The sequence below is a fragment of the Stenella coeruleoalba genome, assembly GCF_951394435.1.
Source record: "Stenella coeruleoalba genome assembly, chromosome: 1".
Classification (NCBI taxonomy): Eukaryota; Metazoa; Chordata; class Mammalia; order Artiodactyla; family Delphinidae; genus Stenella; species Stenella coeruleoalba.
In genome coordinates this window covers 177,807,419-177,823,353 of record NC_137169.1, presented here as the reverse complement: position 1 = coordinate 177,823,353, position 15,935 = coordinate 177,807,419, and the positions used below count along the sequence as shown (strand labels likewise).

Below are 15,935 nucleotides of genomic sequence, written 5' to 3'. Positions count from 1 at the left end.
TACATATTCTGGATGCTAGGTTAAATTTTTTAATCCATAAAATTAATTTTAACAATCTATTCTAGGGAGTTCCTCGTGGTGCAGTGGTTAAGAATTGCCTGCCAGTACAAGGGACATGGGTTCGATCCCTGGTCCGGGAAGATCCCACATGCCATGGGGCAACTAACCCCATGCGCCACAACTACTGAGCGTGCGCTCTAGAGCCCGGGAGCCACAACTACTGAAGCCCGCACGTCTAGAGCCCGTACTCCGCAACAAGAGAAGCCACCGCAATGAGAAGCCCGTGCACAGCAACAAAGAGTAGCCCCTGCTCGCCGCAACTAGATAAAGCCCGTGCGCAGCAAAGACCCAACGCAGCCAGAAATAAATACATTTATTTTTTTAAAAATCTATTTAATCTGACATATCTAAAACATTATCGTGTCAACATGTAATCAACATAAAAACATTAATGTGATATTTTACATTCTTTTTTCATACTGAGTTTTTGAAATGTAGTGTGTATTTTAATACAGCTCTTCTCAATGAGGACAAAGGACATTTTAGCTACTATACTGGACAGTGTCAACCTAGGAAGAGGGACGGGGCTGCTTTCCTTTTTTTTTTTTTTTTTTGCTGTACGCAGGCCTCTCACTGTTGTGGCCTCTCCCGGTGCAGAGCACAGGCTCCGGACGCGCAGGCTCAGCGGCCATGGCTCACAGGCCCAGCCGCTCCGCGGCATGTGGGATCTTCCCAGACCGGGCCACGAACCCGTGTCCCCTGCATCGGCAGGAGGACTCTCAACCACTGCGCCACCAGGGAAGCCCTGCTTTCTTTTTTTTCCATTTCAAATCTTGTCATATTCTTTGACTATTTATAAACTCTCCACATATATCTCTGATAAAAATAACTATAAAGAGTTTTCTGGTCAGAGCAAATAGCAACTCCAAGCACCTATTTTATGCAAAACTGGAAACAACCCACCATCAATATGAAAAATTCTGAATAAATGTGGTATAGTTACACAGTGGAATACTGAACTATAATATTTCAAATGGATATATCTCAGAAACACACAGGATAGAAACAGAAAGTTGCAAGATGATACATCTGGCATAGAATTTATGTAAATCTTTCAAACATACAAAGCTACAAACTGGCACCTGCCCCACACACACCCTCTACAGATAATTACAAGTGGAATATAAAATGCAACTATGTAGAAGGGAAGGATAAACACCATCAGGGTAGTATAAAACTCAGGATAGGAAGGGAGAAGAATGGGTTTGAGAAGGTCTGCAAAGGGTATTCAACTGTCTCTATAATCTTTTCTTTTTTAAAAAATGTGACACACGGGCTTCCCTGGTGGCGCAGTGGTTGAGAATCCGCCTGCTAATGCAGGGGACACGGGTTCGAGCCTGGTCTGGGACCATCCCACATGCCGCGGAGCAACTAGGCCCGTGAGCCACAACTACTGAGCCTGCGCGTCTGGAGTCTGTGGTCTGCAACAAGAGAGGCCACGACAGTAAGAGGCCTGCGCATGGCGATGAAGAATGGCCCCCGCTCTCCGCAACTGGAGAAAGCCCTCACACAGAAACGAAGACCCAACACAGCCAAAAATAAATAAATATATAAATTTATTAAAAAAAAAAATGTGACATAACATTAACATTTGTTAAATCTGGATGGCGGGTACTTGGACATTCTGTTATGTGCTCTACTTTTCTGTATGTTTGAAATACTTTTTAAAAAAAATGCTTTCTTCACATTTTATTTCTATTTCTGAAGAACAGACAAGAGTTTACTGGGATCAGAAACTTAACTTCTGATAAATATACATTTTTATAAAAGAAAATATTCTTTCTTCATACCTCCTTAAAGTTAATTCTCAGTTTCACAGAATTAATCATTCCACACCGAATCTGGTCTTCGAGTTAGCTAATGGATTATTGGCATAGTTAAAAATATATATATTGATTCAGAAGCTAAACACAAGTCCAGATGCTAACTGGAGAGAATCCGGAACTCCTCTATAGTATCCACAGAATACATCTTTTTCATAGCTAAAAGGTTTACGTTTACCAAAAATCAATGTTCAGAGGTCTCAACTACTGATGTAGCACTGTGACTATGAATTGTCAACATTAGGAATGTATTTACCAAACTTAATATTCCCCTCGGTGCAAAAACATAAATTGTATGCTTTAGCCTAGACGCTAGTCACCAATAATGACACTTCTTAATGCAAAATGTAGAGAAACAATTTCTCTAGTTGCCGTATTAAAATATACCAGGCAGGGCTTCCCTGGTGGCGCAGTGGTTGAGAGTCCGCCTGCCGATGCAGGGGATGTGGGTTCGTGCCCCGGTCTGGGAGGATCCCACATGCCGCAGAGTGGCTGGGCCCGTGAGCCATGGCCGCTGAGCCATGGCCGCTGAGCCTGCACGTCTGGAGCCTGTGCTCCACAACAGGAGAGGCCACAACAGTGAGAGACCCACGTACCGAAAAAAAATATATATATATACATATATATATATATATATATATATATACACACACACACACACACACACACCAGGCAATTTCTCTGAAGGTACACTTAATAATATATATATGATATTTATGTGTATATATACATTTATTATATATATACTTTAGATATATGTACTATATATACCTTAGCTATTTTGTAGAAAATAAATGGATGAAACATGTATTGTTACCACCAATAATAGTAACCAGAATTCATTAAGAAAAAGGATAGACGGTCTCTCTCCCTGCAACCCACTCCTACTTCCACCATGCCTCCTCCAACCAAACGCCTTACAGTACAGAAGTGTGATAAAGAATGAATAGTAATAACAGCTTAAAACTCTTCCTTATTTTTAAAAAAAGGCCTCTAGGAATATAAGTTTTAAGAAAATAAAAGTGTTGGTAGAAAGTTACTACTACAGAAAATCTGGTTGCCTTCCTAGAAAGAGAATTAAAGGGAAAATGATTAGATGCAATACGAATACAGTAAGGCGATCAGACCCAAGACTGACAAACAAAAATCACTACTCATATACTAGCAATTAGGAAATGTAATGCAGAAGAATTACACTTATGATCACAACAAAAATTTTAAGAAGCCCACCAATAAGCTTAACAAGAAATGTCCAAAAACAATGGGAAATCAATGGAAAATCTTTTACTTAAGGACACAAAGATGACCTAGACTGGCAAAGGGACACCATATTCTTAGATGTAAGGACACAATAATGCAGCAATGTCAATTCACCCTCAAATTAACCTATAATTCAGTACAATCACTATCAAAATCCCATCAAGATTTCTGAATCTTAACAATCTGGTCCTAAGAATCTTTGGAAGATATGATATGCAATAACATCCAAATAAACTCTGAAAAGTAACACAATAACAGGGAGCTACCCAGGTAAACATATATACTTTAAGCTTATAATATAGTTACCATAATTAAAATGTTAACAATGTGCAGGAAGAAATAAAGATGAATGGAACAATGGAAAGAGTTTTAAAAAGATATGTGGACATTTGAGAATTAAATATATAAGAAATACAGCTCTTCAAAGCAGTGGAAATTGATGAACTATTCAATTATTAGTACAATGGAAAAACATTAAGTTGGTTCCAATCTCAAATATGTATATATAAATTTCAGAAAGGTTCAAGCTGCTAATAAGAAAAATATGAGGAAAACAGGAGATCTTTAACAATCTTGTAAACAAATATTCGTCAATAAGAAAATGGTTAACATCTAAACAAAATGGTTAAAATATATATCAAGAGCACAGAACACTATAAAGCTATTGAAAAGAATGAGAAATGTACACATCCTGGCATAGAAAGGTCTTCCAGACATATTAAATGCAAAAAACAAATCTGAGAGAAAAAAATTCATACTGTATAATGCATTTACTTGCATTTATGAAATGGCAAGAGAAGTATTAATATGTGCACTCACATAAATATAAATACATAAAAAGTTCTGGGAAAATAACATATCAAACCATGAACAGTTGTTTCCTCTAACAAGAGAATATGGATCATGGGTCGGAACATCAAAGAGGACTTTCATGTCTAATCTACATGCTTCTGTACTGATTTATTTTTTTTTTACATTGAGATACCTTTATATATTTTCACACAATTAAAAAATGCAAATTTCAACATTAATAAAAGAAAGTTACTATAACAAAAACCTTCAAGTGTCAACGCTTCTTTCCTATAAGAAAAAGATCGGTGATATGAATTATGCCTGTTAGTACTGCTAGTCTTAGGAAAATTTTTAAGTTTCCCTAAGAAAATTACCAAGTTTTCTTAGTAATTATCTGGAACCACAAAATGCTAAGTGGCAATCTTTAGTACTAACTCAGTATTGTTATTTTAACTTGCTGGAAATAGCATATAGAAAGGAACATGTTAACAAAACTGTATATGTACATATTGTATATTATATTAAGCCACAGAAAATTTTCTTTGACCTTGACCACATCAAGTGAAAGGTTTTCTAAATCCTCCCTCTCCTTGGAAAAGCAAACCAGGGAATATAAATTGCCTGGGCCTGCTGAGCTTTGTGTTCTCCTGGATCAAAAGCCAATACTGGCAGAGTTCACTACAGAGGAGCCCGCAGTACCACCACCATAGACTCCGCACATTTACAGAACAAAGCAAAGACAGAGAAGAAGCTCAATATAGGTCTCATTTTTTTAAGCGACCAAAATAAAATTTGTCACAGTATTATAGTTAACGTGCATTTATCTGTGCATTTATTTGAGTGAGAGTTCAATTGAAAATAATTGACCTGGGACTTCCCTGGTGGCACAGTGGTTAAGAATCCGCCTGCCAGTGCAGGGGACACGGTTTGATCCCTGGTCCGGGAAGATCCCACAGGCCGCGGAGCAACTAAGCCCGTGCACCACAACCACTGAGGCTGTGCCCTACAGCCCGCGAGCCACAACTACCGAAGCTCGTGCGCTACAACCCGTGCTCCACAACAACAGAAGCCACCGCAATGAGAAGCCCGCGCACAGCAACGAAGAGTAACCCCCGCTCGCTGCAATGAGAGAAAGCCCATGCACAGCAACGAAGACGCAATGCAGCCAAAAATAAATAAATAGATAGATAAATTTATTTATTTAAAAAAAAGAAAAGAACTGAGAAATCATTCTAATTAGTACAATGACCACAAATTTACATACTGAAATTATGCCCTCAACCCAAAAAGGCAGAGATTAGTAACCAACAGTTATTATACAAAATATCACACTTCCCCACTCACCGACACACAGACTAGTTTATTAACTGTTTCATGAGAGTGTTCATCAATATCTACTTAAGCAACATCATTCTTTTGGACAGCAATTCTAAATTATACCTAAAAATTCTGAGATATTAACACAGGCAATTACTGTAAAATAACTGAATAAAGAAACATAGAAAATACTCGAGTGTTAAACTAGTTTTTTTTTAATTCTATCATACTACCTAAAAAGGAAAAAGAAATGTCTTTATAAGTTGCATATTAATAAACTAAATAGATCACTTTAAGTGGCTACATAGATTCCAATACAAGGAGAAAAGGAGAGTTGTAATCTATCAAGAAGGAGTGGGGGATATAAAGTCTTTAAATAAGAAACATTAGTAATACTAAGTCTAGAGGTTAAGCCAATAGTTCAACATTACCATGAGATTTCAAATTGCACTGTGAGCGCCTACTGCTCCATTTGTTAGGCCATAACATCTAAGTCTCAATCCATAGCCACAGAGTAAGTATATAGATCTAACCCTGGTCTACCATTCTGAAACCCTCATCATTGGTCTCAAGAGAGATAGGGTAAAAAAAAAAGACTAAAAATCTTCCTATATACACACACATACATATACATATGTACATATACACAAGCTCCAAAAGGAAACTAGGCATCATCACACATAACTACAGAATCACAAATAGGTATCCCAATTTCTTTGGTCTCTTATCTTTTTCAATTTGAGCAAGCAAGGTTTTATGGGGTTTAAGTGAAAAAAACCCTGCAATTAAGTACTCAGAACATGCCTGGCACACAGCACTCAATAAGTGGCAATTATTTCTTCACAGCTTCTTCCAGAGACTAAGGCCCACTCTAAGTCTGTCAGCAGAAGTCTGTGTGTCTTAACTCCCTTTTCCTGACACAAGATTCTTTCAAAAGTGCACCTCTCAACAGACCTTCTACATATGAACTTTTAGAGATTTAAGAAAAAAAGTTGAGGCCAAAGCATCTCTTCCTGCCGCAAAAAAAGTGGCATAAGACAGTGGACACCTGCATGTGGACACTAGACTTGCAACAAATGGACTTCTGAACCAGTTTTAAGTAGAAGAGTTAATACATTATGTTTTCTGACAACTGACAATCTTTGAATTACTTTCGATCCACCACTCTTCTTAATCTCACATTACCAACAGTTCTCAAAGTGTGGCCCCAACCAGCAGCCTTCAGCAACACCTGAAAACTTATCAAAAATGCAAATTCTCAGATCCCACCTCAGACCTAAATAATAAACTCTGGGAATGGGACCCAACAATCTGGGTCTCCACACTAAGATTTGAGAATCGTTCTATATGATCTGGTGAAGTATCAACAGTGACACTCCAAATTTATCTATTCCAGAAGAAATCTGTTAAGATTGATGAGGTTAACATTACGTATTTTGAAATCTTATACACATAGTATATGAGAAAAAGCCCAAATTGACTCACAAAATTAAGAATATAAAAGTTCTACTAAAACATGCTTTTAGCTTCCCTGGTGGCACAGTGGTTGAGTCCGCCTGCCGATGCAGGGGACACGGGTTCGTGCCCCAGTCCGGGAAGATCCCACATGCCGCAGAGCGGCTGGGCCCGTGAGCCATGGCCGCTGAGCCTGTGCTTCGCAACGGGAGAGGTCGCAACAGTGAGAGGCCCACGTACTGCGAAAAAAAAAAAAATGCTTTTAACAAGAAACTTTATAACCAGAGGTAAAAATAATACAAGGAGGCACAAAAAGTTCTTAAAGGATGTCAGATGAAGGAGATTACAATATAAAAAATCATTAAATATTAACTAGCAAACAAATGTGCCAGCTTAGAATGAGGTCTCAACCTAAACTTTACATATGCCTTGGCCTGTGTTTCTAGTTCAACTTCTGTGAAGGAAGAAAAACAACAGTATGAAAAGAGTAAGAAAGACCCATAAGACAAATAATCCTAAGAAGATAACATTTACCCTCAAGGAAGGCAGGTCTAAGGTGATTTCAGATCCCCAAAATTTCCCTACCTTTTTGCTGCTTTCTGAAAGTCCTTTAATAATCAAGAGTCACTTGAGAGAAAAATAGAGACTTAGACAAAACAGAGACTTAAAATATAAATGCTAGACTTCCCGGGGGGCGCAGGGGTTAAGAATCTGCCTGCCGATGCAGTGAACAAGGGTGTGATCCCTGATCCAGGAAGATCCCACATGCCGCGGAGCAACTAAGCCCGTGTGCCACAACTACTGAGCCTGTGCTCGAGAGCCCACGAGCCACAAGTACTGAACCCGTGTGCCACAACTACTGAAGCCCACGCGCCTAGAGCCTGTGCTCCACAACAAGAGAAGCCACCGCAGTGAAAAGCCTGCACACCGCAATGAAGAGTAGCCCCCGCTCACCGCAACTAGAGAAAGCCCATGCACAGAAAGGAAGACCCAACGCAGCCAAAAATAAATTAATTAATTTAATATATATATATATATAAATACTAAGACAATTCTACACTTTAGCATGCTATCGTGATGACAATAGCAGCGTTTGAGTTAGTTTACAAAACATTTTCACATTAGACTCATGTAATCTTGACAACCATCTTGAGGTAAATAACAATGACAACAACAAAACTACATTTACTGAGCACTTAGAGCCTTACAAAATTTTATCATTTAATTCAACAACCTGCTGAGGTTGGAGTTGTAAATCACTTACTAATGTCAGACACAAGGCAGGATCTGAACCCAATTGTATCTAATTTTAAAACCCATCTTCTTGGGACTTCCCTGGTGGCACAGTGGTTAAGACTCCACGCTCCCAGTGCAGGGGCCCTGGGTTCGCTCCTTGGTCAGGGAACTAGATCCCACATGCATGCCACAACTGAGAGTTCACATGCCACAACTAAGGAGCCTGCCTGCCGCAACTAAGACCCAATGCAACCAAATAAAAATATTTTTAATGCATTTTAAAAAATAAAATAAAATAAAACCCATGTTCTCTAAATCTCTACACTATGGCAAGATTTGGAGACAAAGGCTTGAGTTTTCAGGCCCATAACTTAACAGCTGTATGCCCTTGGGAAGTCACTTAATTCTCTTAACTCTTCATCTATAAGATGGGAAGATTAGTATCTGTCCCCACCTATTTCAGAGTACAGCTGACCCTTGAACAACTAGGAAGTTGGGGCACCAATGCTCCACGAAGTCGAAAATCCTCTTATAACTTTACAGGTGGTCCTCCATATCCAGGTTTGGCATCCCTGGATTCAACCAACTGCGATAAAACTATAGTACATATTTATTGAAAAAAATCTGCCTGTAAGTGGACCCTGAAAGTTCAAACCCATGTTGTTCAAGGGCCAACTGTAATTGTAAAGATCAAATAAGATAAAGGACATAAAAGGTGTTCATAAACTCAAAAAAAAAAACTACACAAATGTCATCATTACTGATTTTGACAGAGAGAGTAAAGAGAAAAAAAATGATATAGTATAGTAATTGCAAGGGGAAAAGATGCTGGTTTTTCTTTTTAAAGCAAGTTGAAGACCCTTAAGGAGAAACTTCAGACTTCAAAATTTACCTGAGACCTTACTGTCAATTGGGCTGTGATAAAAGAATCTGTACCACAAATTATTTTGTCACTTTTCTAAAAATACAGACACACCCAGATACCTGTAACTTACACAGATTTGGAGGTTAGCAAAAACCTAATAGCTGATTTCTTTTTAAAAGTCTGGTTCTCATAAGAATCAGTAGCCACTATACTAGGTCACCATAATTAAAATTCCCTTGCAACGGCCTTCCTGTTCTTTTCTACAGTATCATTTTCAACCTGTGGTGCCGACATCTTTCATTCTGCAAAGACTAAAACATGAACTACAAATCCTAAATAAAGAAATCAGACCACTTAAACTGATGAGTTTAAGGGAAAAGTTTTATTACTCAAAAATTCACAATTTAAGGTTAATTTTTAATAGCATTTACAGCAAATGAGTGAGAGAAAGAAGTTGAAGTGAAATCACTCAACTGTTGTAATGTATGTCAGATATTAAAAAGACAAGGAGGTATTCAACCCTAGATTACTAGTCACAAAACATCAGCTCACCAAAAAGGTTCAATAGCAGATTTCAGAAAAATCACACAGCACTCACCTCTTTCATACCAAAAAACAGCCCAATTATTTTTATTCCTTCTAAATTACATTCACAAAAGGCATTTTTGGCAAAGCAAATTATTATAACAACTTACATATTAATAAAAAAATATCATTTTCAATGAGAAAACACCATTTCTTTTATCTACAGAAGAAAAATCATGGACTCTGATAAACCCATTTCTGTAACGTACATACATTTTTACTGACTACATACAATATTTAATCTATATTTAAACCTACATGTAAACTCAACAGTCAAACCTAACTTTCGTATATGAAATTATGTGCTAATACCTCAATACTGAAACTCAAGACAGTGACTTGTACACTAGTTGCCAGGTTTTTTGTGTAAATGTCAAACAACAGGTCCACTGAGAAGCTTTTGAATCTAATTGAATTTATTCATTCAAACCAGAATTTATCATGTGTTTCTAAGCAGTGGTTCTCATCTAGGGGCAATCTAGCAATGTCTGAAAACATTTATGGTTGTTACAACTGGGGGGGGGGGGGCGGTGAGGTAGTTTGCCAGAAAGGGGTGCTACTGGCATCTAGTGAGCAGAGGCCAAGGATGCTGCTAAACATCTTACAAAGTATAGGACAGACCCCCACGACAAAGAACGACCCACCCCAAAATGGCAATAACTGCCAAGGTTGAGAAACTCTGAGCTATAAAAGTTTATAAACACCCATCTGTCTAAAAACAGTAATCACTTAACCTTTGTTTCCTATATTATTTGCCAATTCTATTCTTTACATACTAGTCTTTGGCAACAAACTTACCCTATTCCCATCCTTTCAATCAGTTTCTAACTTCCAAACTTGTCAATACAGCCAATTTCAAAACCTATTATCTTTGACTCATCCCTATTTTTAATTGTAGTAGTTGTTGTAGTAGTAATGGCCGGGGCCAACACATATTTAGCCCTTACTACATGCCAGGCACTATCCTAAGTGCCTTGTACATATTAACTCATTAATCTAGGTACTATTATTACCGGGTATTCTTATTATCCCCATTTTACAAATGAAGAATCCAAGGCACAAAAAGGTTAAATAACTTGTCCAGGGTCACAAAGATAATAAGCAGTCAAGCCAGGTTTCAAATCCAGGCAGAATGCCTAAGTATTCCAAAGTCGTCCTTTCTTCTTTCATCCTCTAAACCAAATCATAAAATCATTAAGTTCCACAAGGACAGGGACCTTGTTATACTCACAGCAACATCCCCAGGGCCCAGTACATAATAGGTGCTCAAAAAACTTTTCTTTGTTGAATGCATGAAATATCCCTCAAACTCACCCCACCTGTTTCCATTGCCTCCACTCAAGGCCAAGGCTTTCAGCACCTCACACTTGGCTTTCTTTACATAGCCTATAAACTAACCAATCAGGTAAATGGATATAAACTCCTCTGCCACATTTTCAATAACCCAGCCCATAACCCAACGTATTCAAAGTTTTCTTCCCACTGCTTCTCAATTATCAGTAGAATCGTAACATCTTAAGAGTCAGATGGTACCTTAGAGATCATCCAATCCAACATTTAACAGATAAAGAAACCCAAAGATGTTAAGTGACTAAATCACCCAGCCAGGTGGAGCCAAGACCAGAACTTGATTCTTGCAATTTCTGCTCTAGGATTCACTCCTAGAGGATTTGCTTAACTCATGACAGATGTGTCTCCTCACTAGTCCATCAACAAATTACATTCATTTCAATTGTTCACACTTGTTTCTCCTGCACAGCCTGCCCTCTTTTTCTTGCTCCATAGATCCAAATCCTATTCATCCTTCAAAATCTCCTCCTATTCCATTCTTCATGATCTCCTCCTTCTCAGAAAATCTTACATCCTGAATAGATGCTAGAGGAAGAGGATCACCATTACTGGGCCAAGTTTAATACATAACTAACACGTCCCACAAAGCAAAGCTACTTGGATCATTTCTTCCCTGAAAACTATTTACCCATTCTTTGCTATGTTTCTGGAAGTGATTTCGATACAGACTAACTTATATGGCACCTTCATAAAATGTTTATATACCTGGAAGAGAAGCTCACTCACATCTTTTAGAGTAGACACGTAACTCCTGAATGGCCCAAATCACCTATATCTCTTCCATTAGGAAACTCAGGTTGTTCACAAAGTCCAAACCCAGAACTCTGATACAACTCACCTAGCAGCCACAGCTTCTAAGGTTCATCTCTTTCTCTGTATACTATCATTTGTCTTAACTTCCTCCAAAACTCCATTTCTGAGGAATAGTTCACACTTCTTTTCCTTCCTCGTCTTCCCTACACTACACAGTATAGAATACCCTCCTTTATCTTTTATTATTTTCCATATGGCTCTTCAGTGAAAGTCCAGTTTGCTACCTCTCATCCAACCTCAACTAGCCAGTTCTTTATACAGAAGTCACATCTATCTCTTCAGCCTCTCTCAGGTCTTAGGGTATCTCAACTCCATGAAGGTTAATTTTGGGTTTTTTTCCCCCTTCTCCATTCTTCCTTCCTCTAGACAAGTGGCCTCAAAAGTGGTGTGGGTGCAGCTCAGAGGAAATGCAAAAGGATCCACTGGGCTGCTGGAAAAAATTTATTAGAACTCTTGTTATATTTATTTTTTCATTGCATCCTTTCTTAAATTCTGTTTCTGTGTACATTTCTAAGTTACCCATTAGTACAGTAATAAAGATACATAAATTCTTGGAGTACGTGATCACAAGTCTGGAGACAACTGCTTTAAAAATACCTTGATAATGAGGACAAAGTAATAGGTTCCAGACCATATAGAGGATGTAAATATGTGTGTGTGTGTGTGTGTGTGTGTGTGTGTATATATATATATATATGCACACCTGGTAGGAAGAAAAACTCTTGTTTGTATCCAAAGTCCTAACGATGCCCACCAACCTCTAACCCCTGCCAGCCATCTCAGAAATGTGTCCTACTCAAAAGAGCAGAACAGAGGATGGTTTGGCAAAGCCCTTCATTTCCAGTTTGAAAAAAAAAAAAAAAAAAGAAATTCAAAGTGCTAAGATACTACCCTTATCTTTCCCGTAGAAGGGTATTTCAGGACAGTGTTCACTATCCTGACACTGCTCATTGCCTGATTTATACGTATATACTTCAAAGGCCACTACCTGCTGAGATTCAGTTCCTATTTCCCAATCCCTCAAGGCACAACTCATGCTCCCTTCGCTAACGACCGACTTCTACTAACACCTGGACTGAGCTCACACCTCCCTTCATCCTTCTCTCCCCTGAGGACACTATCCACCGTCTTCCCCGAGCCCCACAATCGCGTCCCAGTGCAGAAGACAGCCCATCCAAGGTCCCTAAGACCACTTCTCTTTCCTCCTCCGCCCCCGGGAGCTGCCAGCCAGGCTGGAGACGGGAGGGGGGGAGGGGTGTGACTCGCCTCCCGTGACTGGCCCAGATGGCAGCAGATTCCGCCCCCACTCTTGGGCACCCCTCGACCCCCTAGAGCTGCCTGTCTGCCTCCCACCCCGCCTCAACCCCACCTCCGGCCTTCCCCACGCCCTCACGCCGGCTCGGGAAACACTCACCGTGCTGGGTGAAGATATTGAAGCCGGCCTCTGCGGTGCGCCCCGCCAGGTCCCGCCTGCGGCTGGAGGGCCTGGCTGCGCTGCTGCCCCGGATCCCGCGGGGTTGCGACTGCTGAAGCCCCGGAGCCTCCCCGACGCGGCCCACCTGCTGCCCCATCCCTGCACTTGCGTACTCCCGCGCCCCCGCCGACCCGTGGTCACATTCCTCCTCGGCTCCGGCCTCGGGCTCCAGGCGCTTGCTCCGGCCTCTCCTTCCCAGTCGAGGCCCCGGCCCTGAGCGGTCCGGCCACCGGCGTCTCCCCACCCGACTCCTCACAGCAGCCGCCGCGCTGCCTCTCGACGCCTCACAGATTCTCCTTTTCCCTCCCCATTCCGCGGCTCCGCGCCCTCAACGCTGCCGCCGCCGCCATCTTTAAACCACCGAGCGCTAGGAGAGCGTGGGACAGAGCGTCTCCCGCCCCCCACCCGACCAGTCACCTCCGCTACTCGGAGGGAGGGCTTCCCGGCGGCCCGGCCCCGCCCCGCCCCGCCCCGCCCCGCCCCGGCCCCGGCTTGTCCGCTAGCTCCCTTCTCCTCGGAGGGTGGGTTCGCACCCGTCCCCCGCACACCCCGTACCTACCTCACTGGCACGCCTACAGCTGCTTCAGGTCTTCCGGCCCTTCGGTTCGTTCGCGGCACCTCGGCCTCCCACATCCGAATCCGCCTTAGCCACCTCCTCCCACGTTCAGTTCTACATGCTACCGCCTTTTTTAGGGTTGGTCGGTCTAGAGCCTTCCCTGTCCCACCTCCACCTGTCAAATCAATTAGTCGCGCTGAGCGCCCCAGGTGCACAGCTCGCTCTTTAGCAGGCACAGTTGGGACAGAAAAGCACAAGGCGTTTGATGCTTGCCATCCAGGTGAGGCTCCCTAAAATGCCCGGGAGAATTCCTTTAAATACCCTCGTCACCAAGCCGACCTACAGTCAAAAGTAAATGATATAAAATTTACATGAAGCTAATAAAAAGGTACATTATTTCATTGTAATTTTTTGAAACTATTTCATAATGTTAAGTTGCACTCGCTTCGGTTGTCTGCACTCTACAGTCTCATTGGAGAAGCAGTTATGACCCGGTTCCTCCTATCGTATTACCATGAATTCCTCTTGAACTCCTTTACCGTGTAACCACGTGTGTTTCTGTTACCCTTATATTGCTTGACAGTAAAGCTAATCTTCCTACCGGCATGCTTTATATATAGTGCACGTGGTCAGGTCTCCTTTGATGACAAAGGAGAAAAATAAAACTACCTTTGACCCTGTTTCTGAATGAGAACTTATCTTTAACTTATGTTGTCTAAAGACAGTGACTCAGGCAGAAATGTTTTTAATGCACGCACACATACATATACATGTATAAATATTCACTTATCATCTCCCCCCTACTGAGCATTCTTGCATGTTAATATTGATCCAGTTTTTTACATTCTCAAAGAACTTGATAATTATTCTTTAGCTATTCATTTAGCTTCCCTATTTCCTTTATAAAAAGCATCAACTATTGGAGGTACCACACTGAAAATTTGCTTTAAAGCAGAGGATGTGGGAGCCATTGCAAAGAAGCAACGAAACAACCATTGGGAAGATAAATTTCAGGGAAAAAGGTGGATACAGCTCTCCTTTACATGTCTTTCATAGAACCGGGCTGACCTTAGATGAACCATTAATACTCACTACTATAAAAGTCCTCTGAAATTATTCCGTTGCCATCCAGGGTATGACCAGAAATAACTGAAATTGCCCACCAGATGGGAACAGAAACACTATGCTTTAGCACTGGATACAATATGAATTTTCCATTTGGTCAAAGTTTTCCTGTGTTTAAATACTTTGTCTTTTCCTTTTAATTCCTGAAGTGTTGCAACTACTGAAAAAAAAAATCATTGACAAGGGATAAAGGTGGTCATAGAGCTATGATTTGGTTTGTTGTTTGATTGTCATTATCTGAGAGAATTTAATTTGGGGGATAATGGTCTGGCTTCTCTTTCTTTCATAGTATGTAATGGGTAAGTGTAGTATAGTGCGGTGGTTAAGGGAGGCACTTAAGTGCTTGAGGTCAAAACTGGGCTCAATATTCGTTTGCTCTTAGACAAATATTTAACCTCTTTGTGCATCAGTTCTTCATCTGTGAAGTGATGATGATAGCAACAGTACCTACCTCACAGGGCTGTTGTGAGAATTAAATTGGTTAATATACATAAAGCACTTAAAACAGTATTTGGGTGCTTCCCTGGTGGCGCAGTGATTGAGAGTCCGCCTGCCGATGCGGGGGACACGGGTTCGTGCCCCGGTCCAGGAAGATCCCACATGCTTGCGTACCGCAAAAAAAAAAAAAACAGTATTTGGCATATAAAAAGCGTATACAAGCACTTACTATTAGTACAAAAAATGTAATGTTTTCAGAAATCCATCAACTTTTCCAGGCCTAATTTTTTTCAAGTGGTATATGCTTAGATAATAGAACGAAGTCTACAGTATTTATTCATGTGAGCCCCTATCCACCACCTGCCACCTTTATTTAACTAAAAACAAAAACACCAATCAACCAATAAAAACAGGTGGAATCATATATCACTTTATTAGTCATTCCTACCTGGTCATCACCAGTTACCTGCACATGTGAACTATTGCATGTGAAATATTACCTTTGTTTAGCATATGAATATTCCTCTACCAGAGAGTCTTAAGATCCTGCCTAGACTGAAGCAAATATCTTGTAAGTGGAGATGTTTTTCAAAGTGAAATGGGAATTTTCAGAATTGGGGTGGGGGGGTGTTGAAAGACCAGGGAGAAACCTACTTACTTAGGTGAAGGACACTATTTCATCTCAATGTAACCAAGCCCAAGTGACTCACCTGAGAATTACAATTAAACATTTAGAACGATTAAAACATTTAAAACAATCCCAAGTAGTATTAGCTCAAGCTGAAA

The 15,935-nt window shown here is 40.5% G+C and overlaps 1 protein-coding gene across 2 annotated transcripts in view; it reads right to left on the bottom strand.

Annotated features, from left to right (window-relative positions):
• The window catches only part of ABL2 (ABL proto-oncogene 2, non-receptor tyrosine kinase), a 104,816-nt gene extending 91,445 nt beyond the window's left edge, over positions 1 to 13,371 (bottom strand). For both annotated transcript variants that reach the window (XM_079929829.1, XM_079929830.1), the window contains exon 1: positions 12,971 to 13,371. In XM_079929829.1, the coding sequence (XP_079785955.1) occupies positions 12,971 to 13,127 (157 nt within the window). In that variant the 5' untranslated portion in view covers positions 13,128 to 13,371. The remainder of the gene's footprint in view (positions 1 to 12,970) is intronic.
• Between the last annotated feature and the right edge of the window lie 2,564 nt (positions 13,372 to 15,935).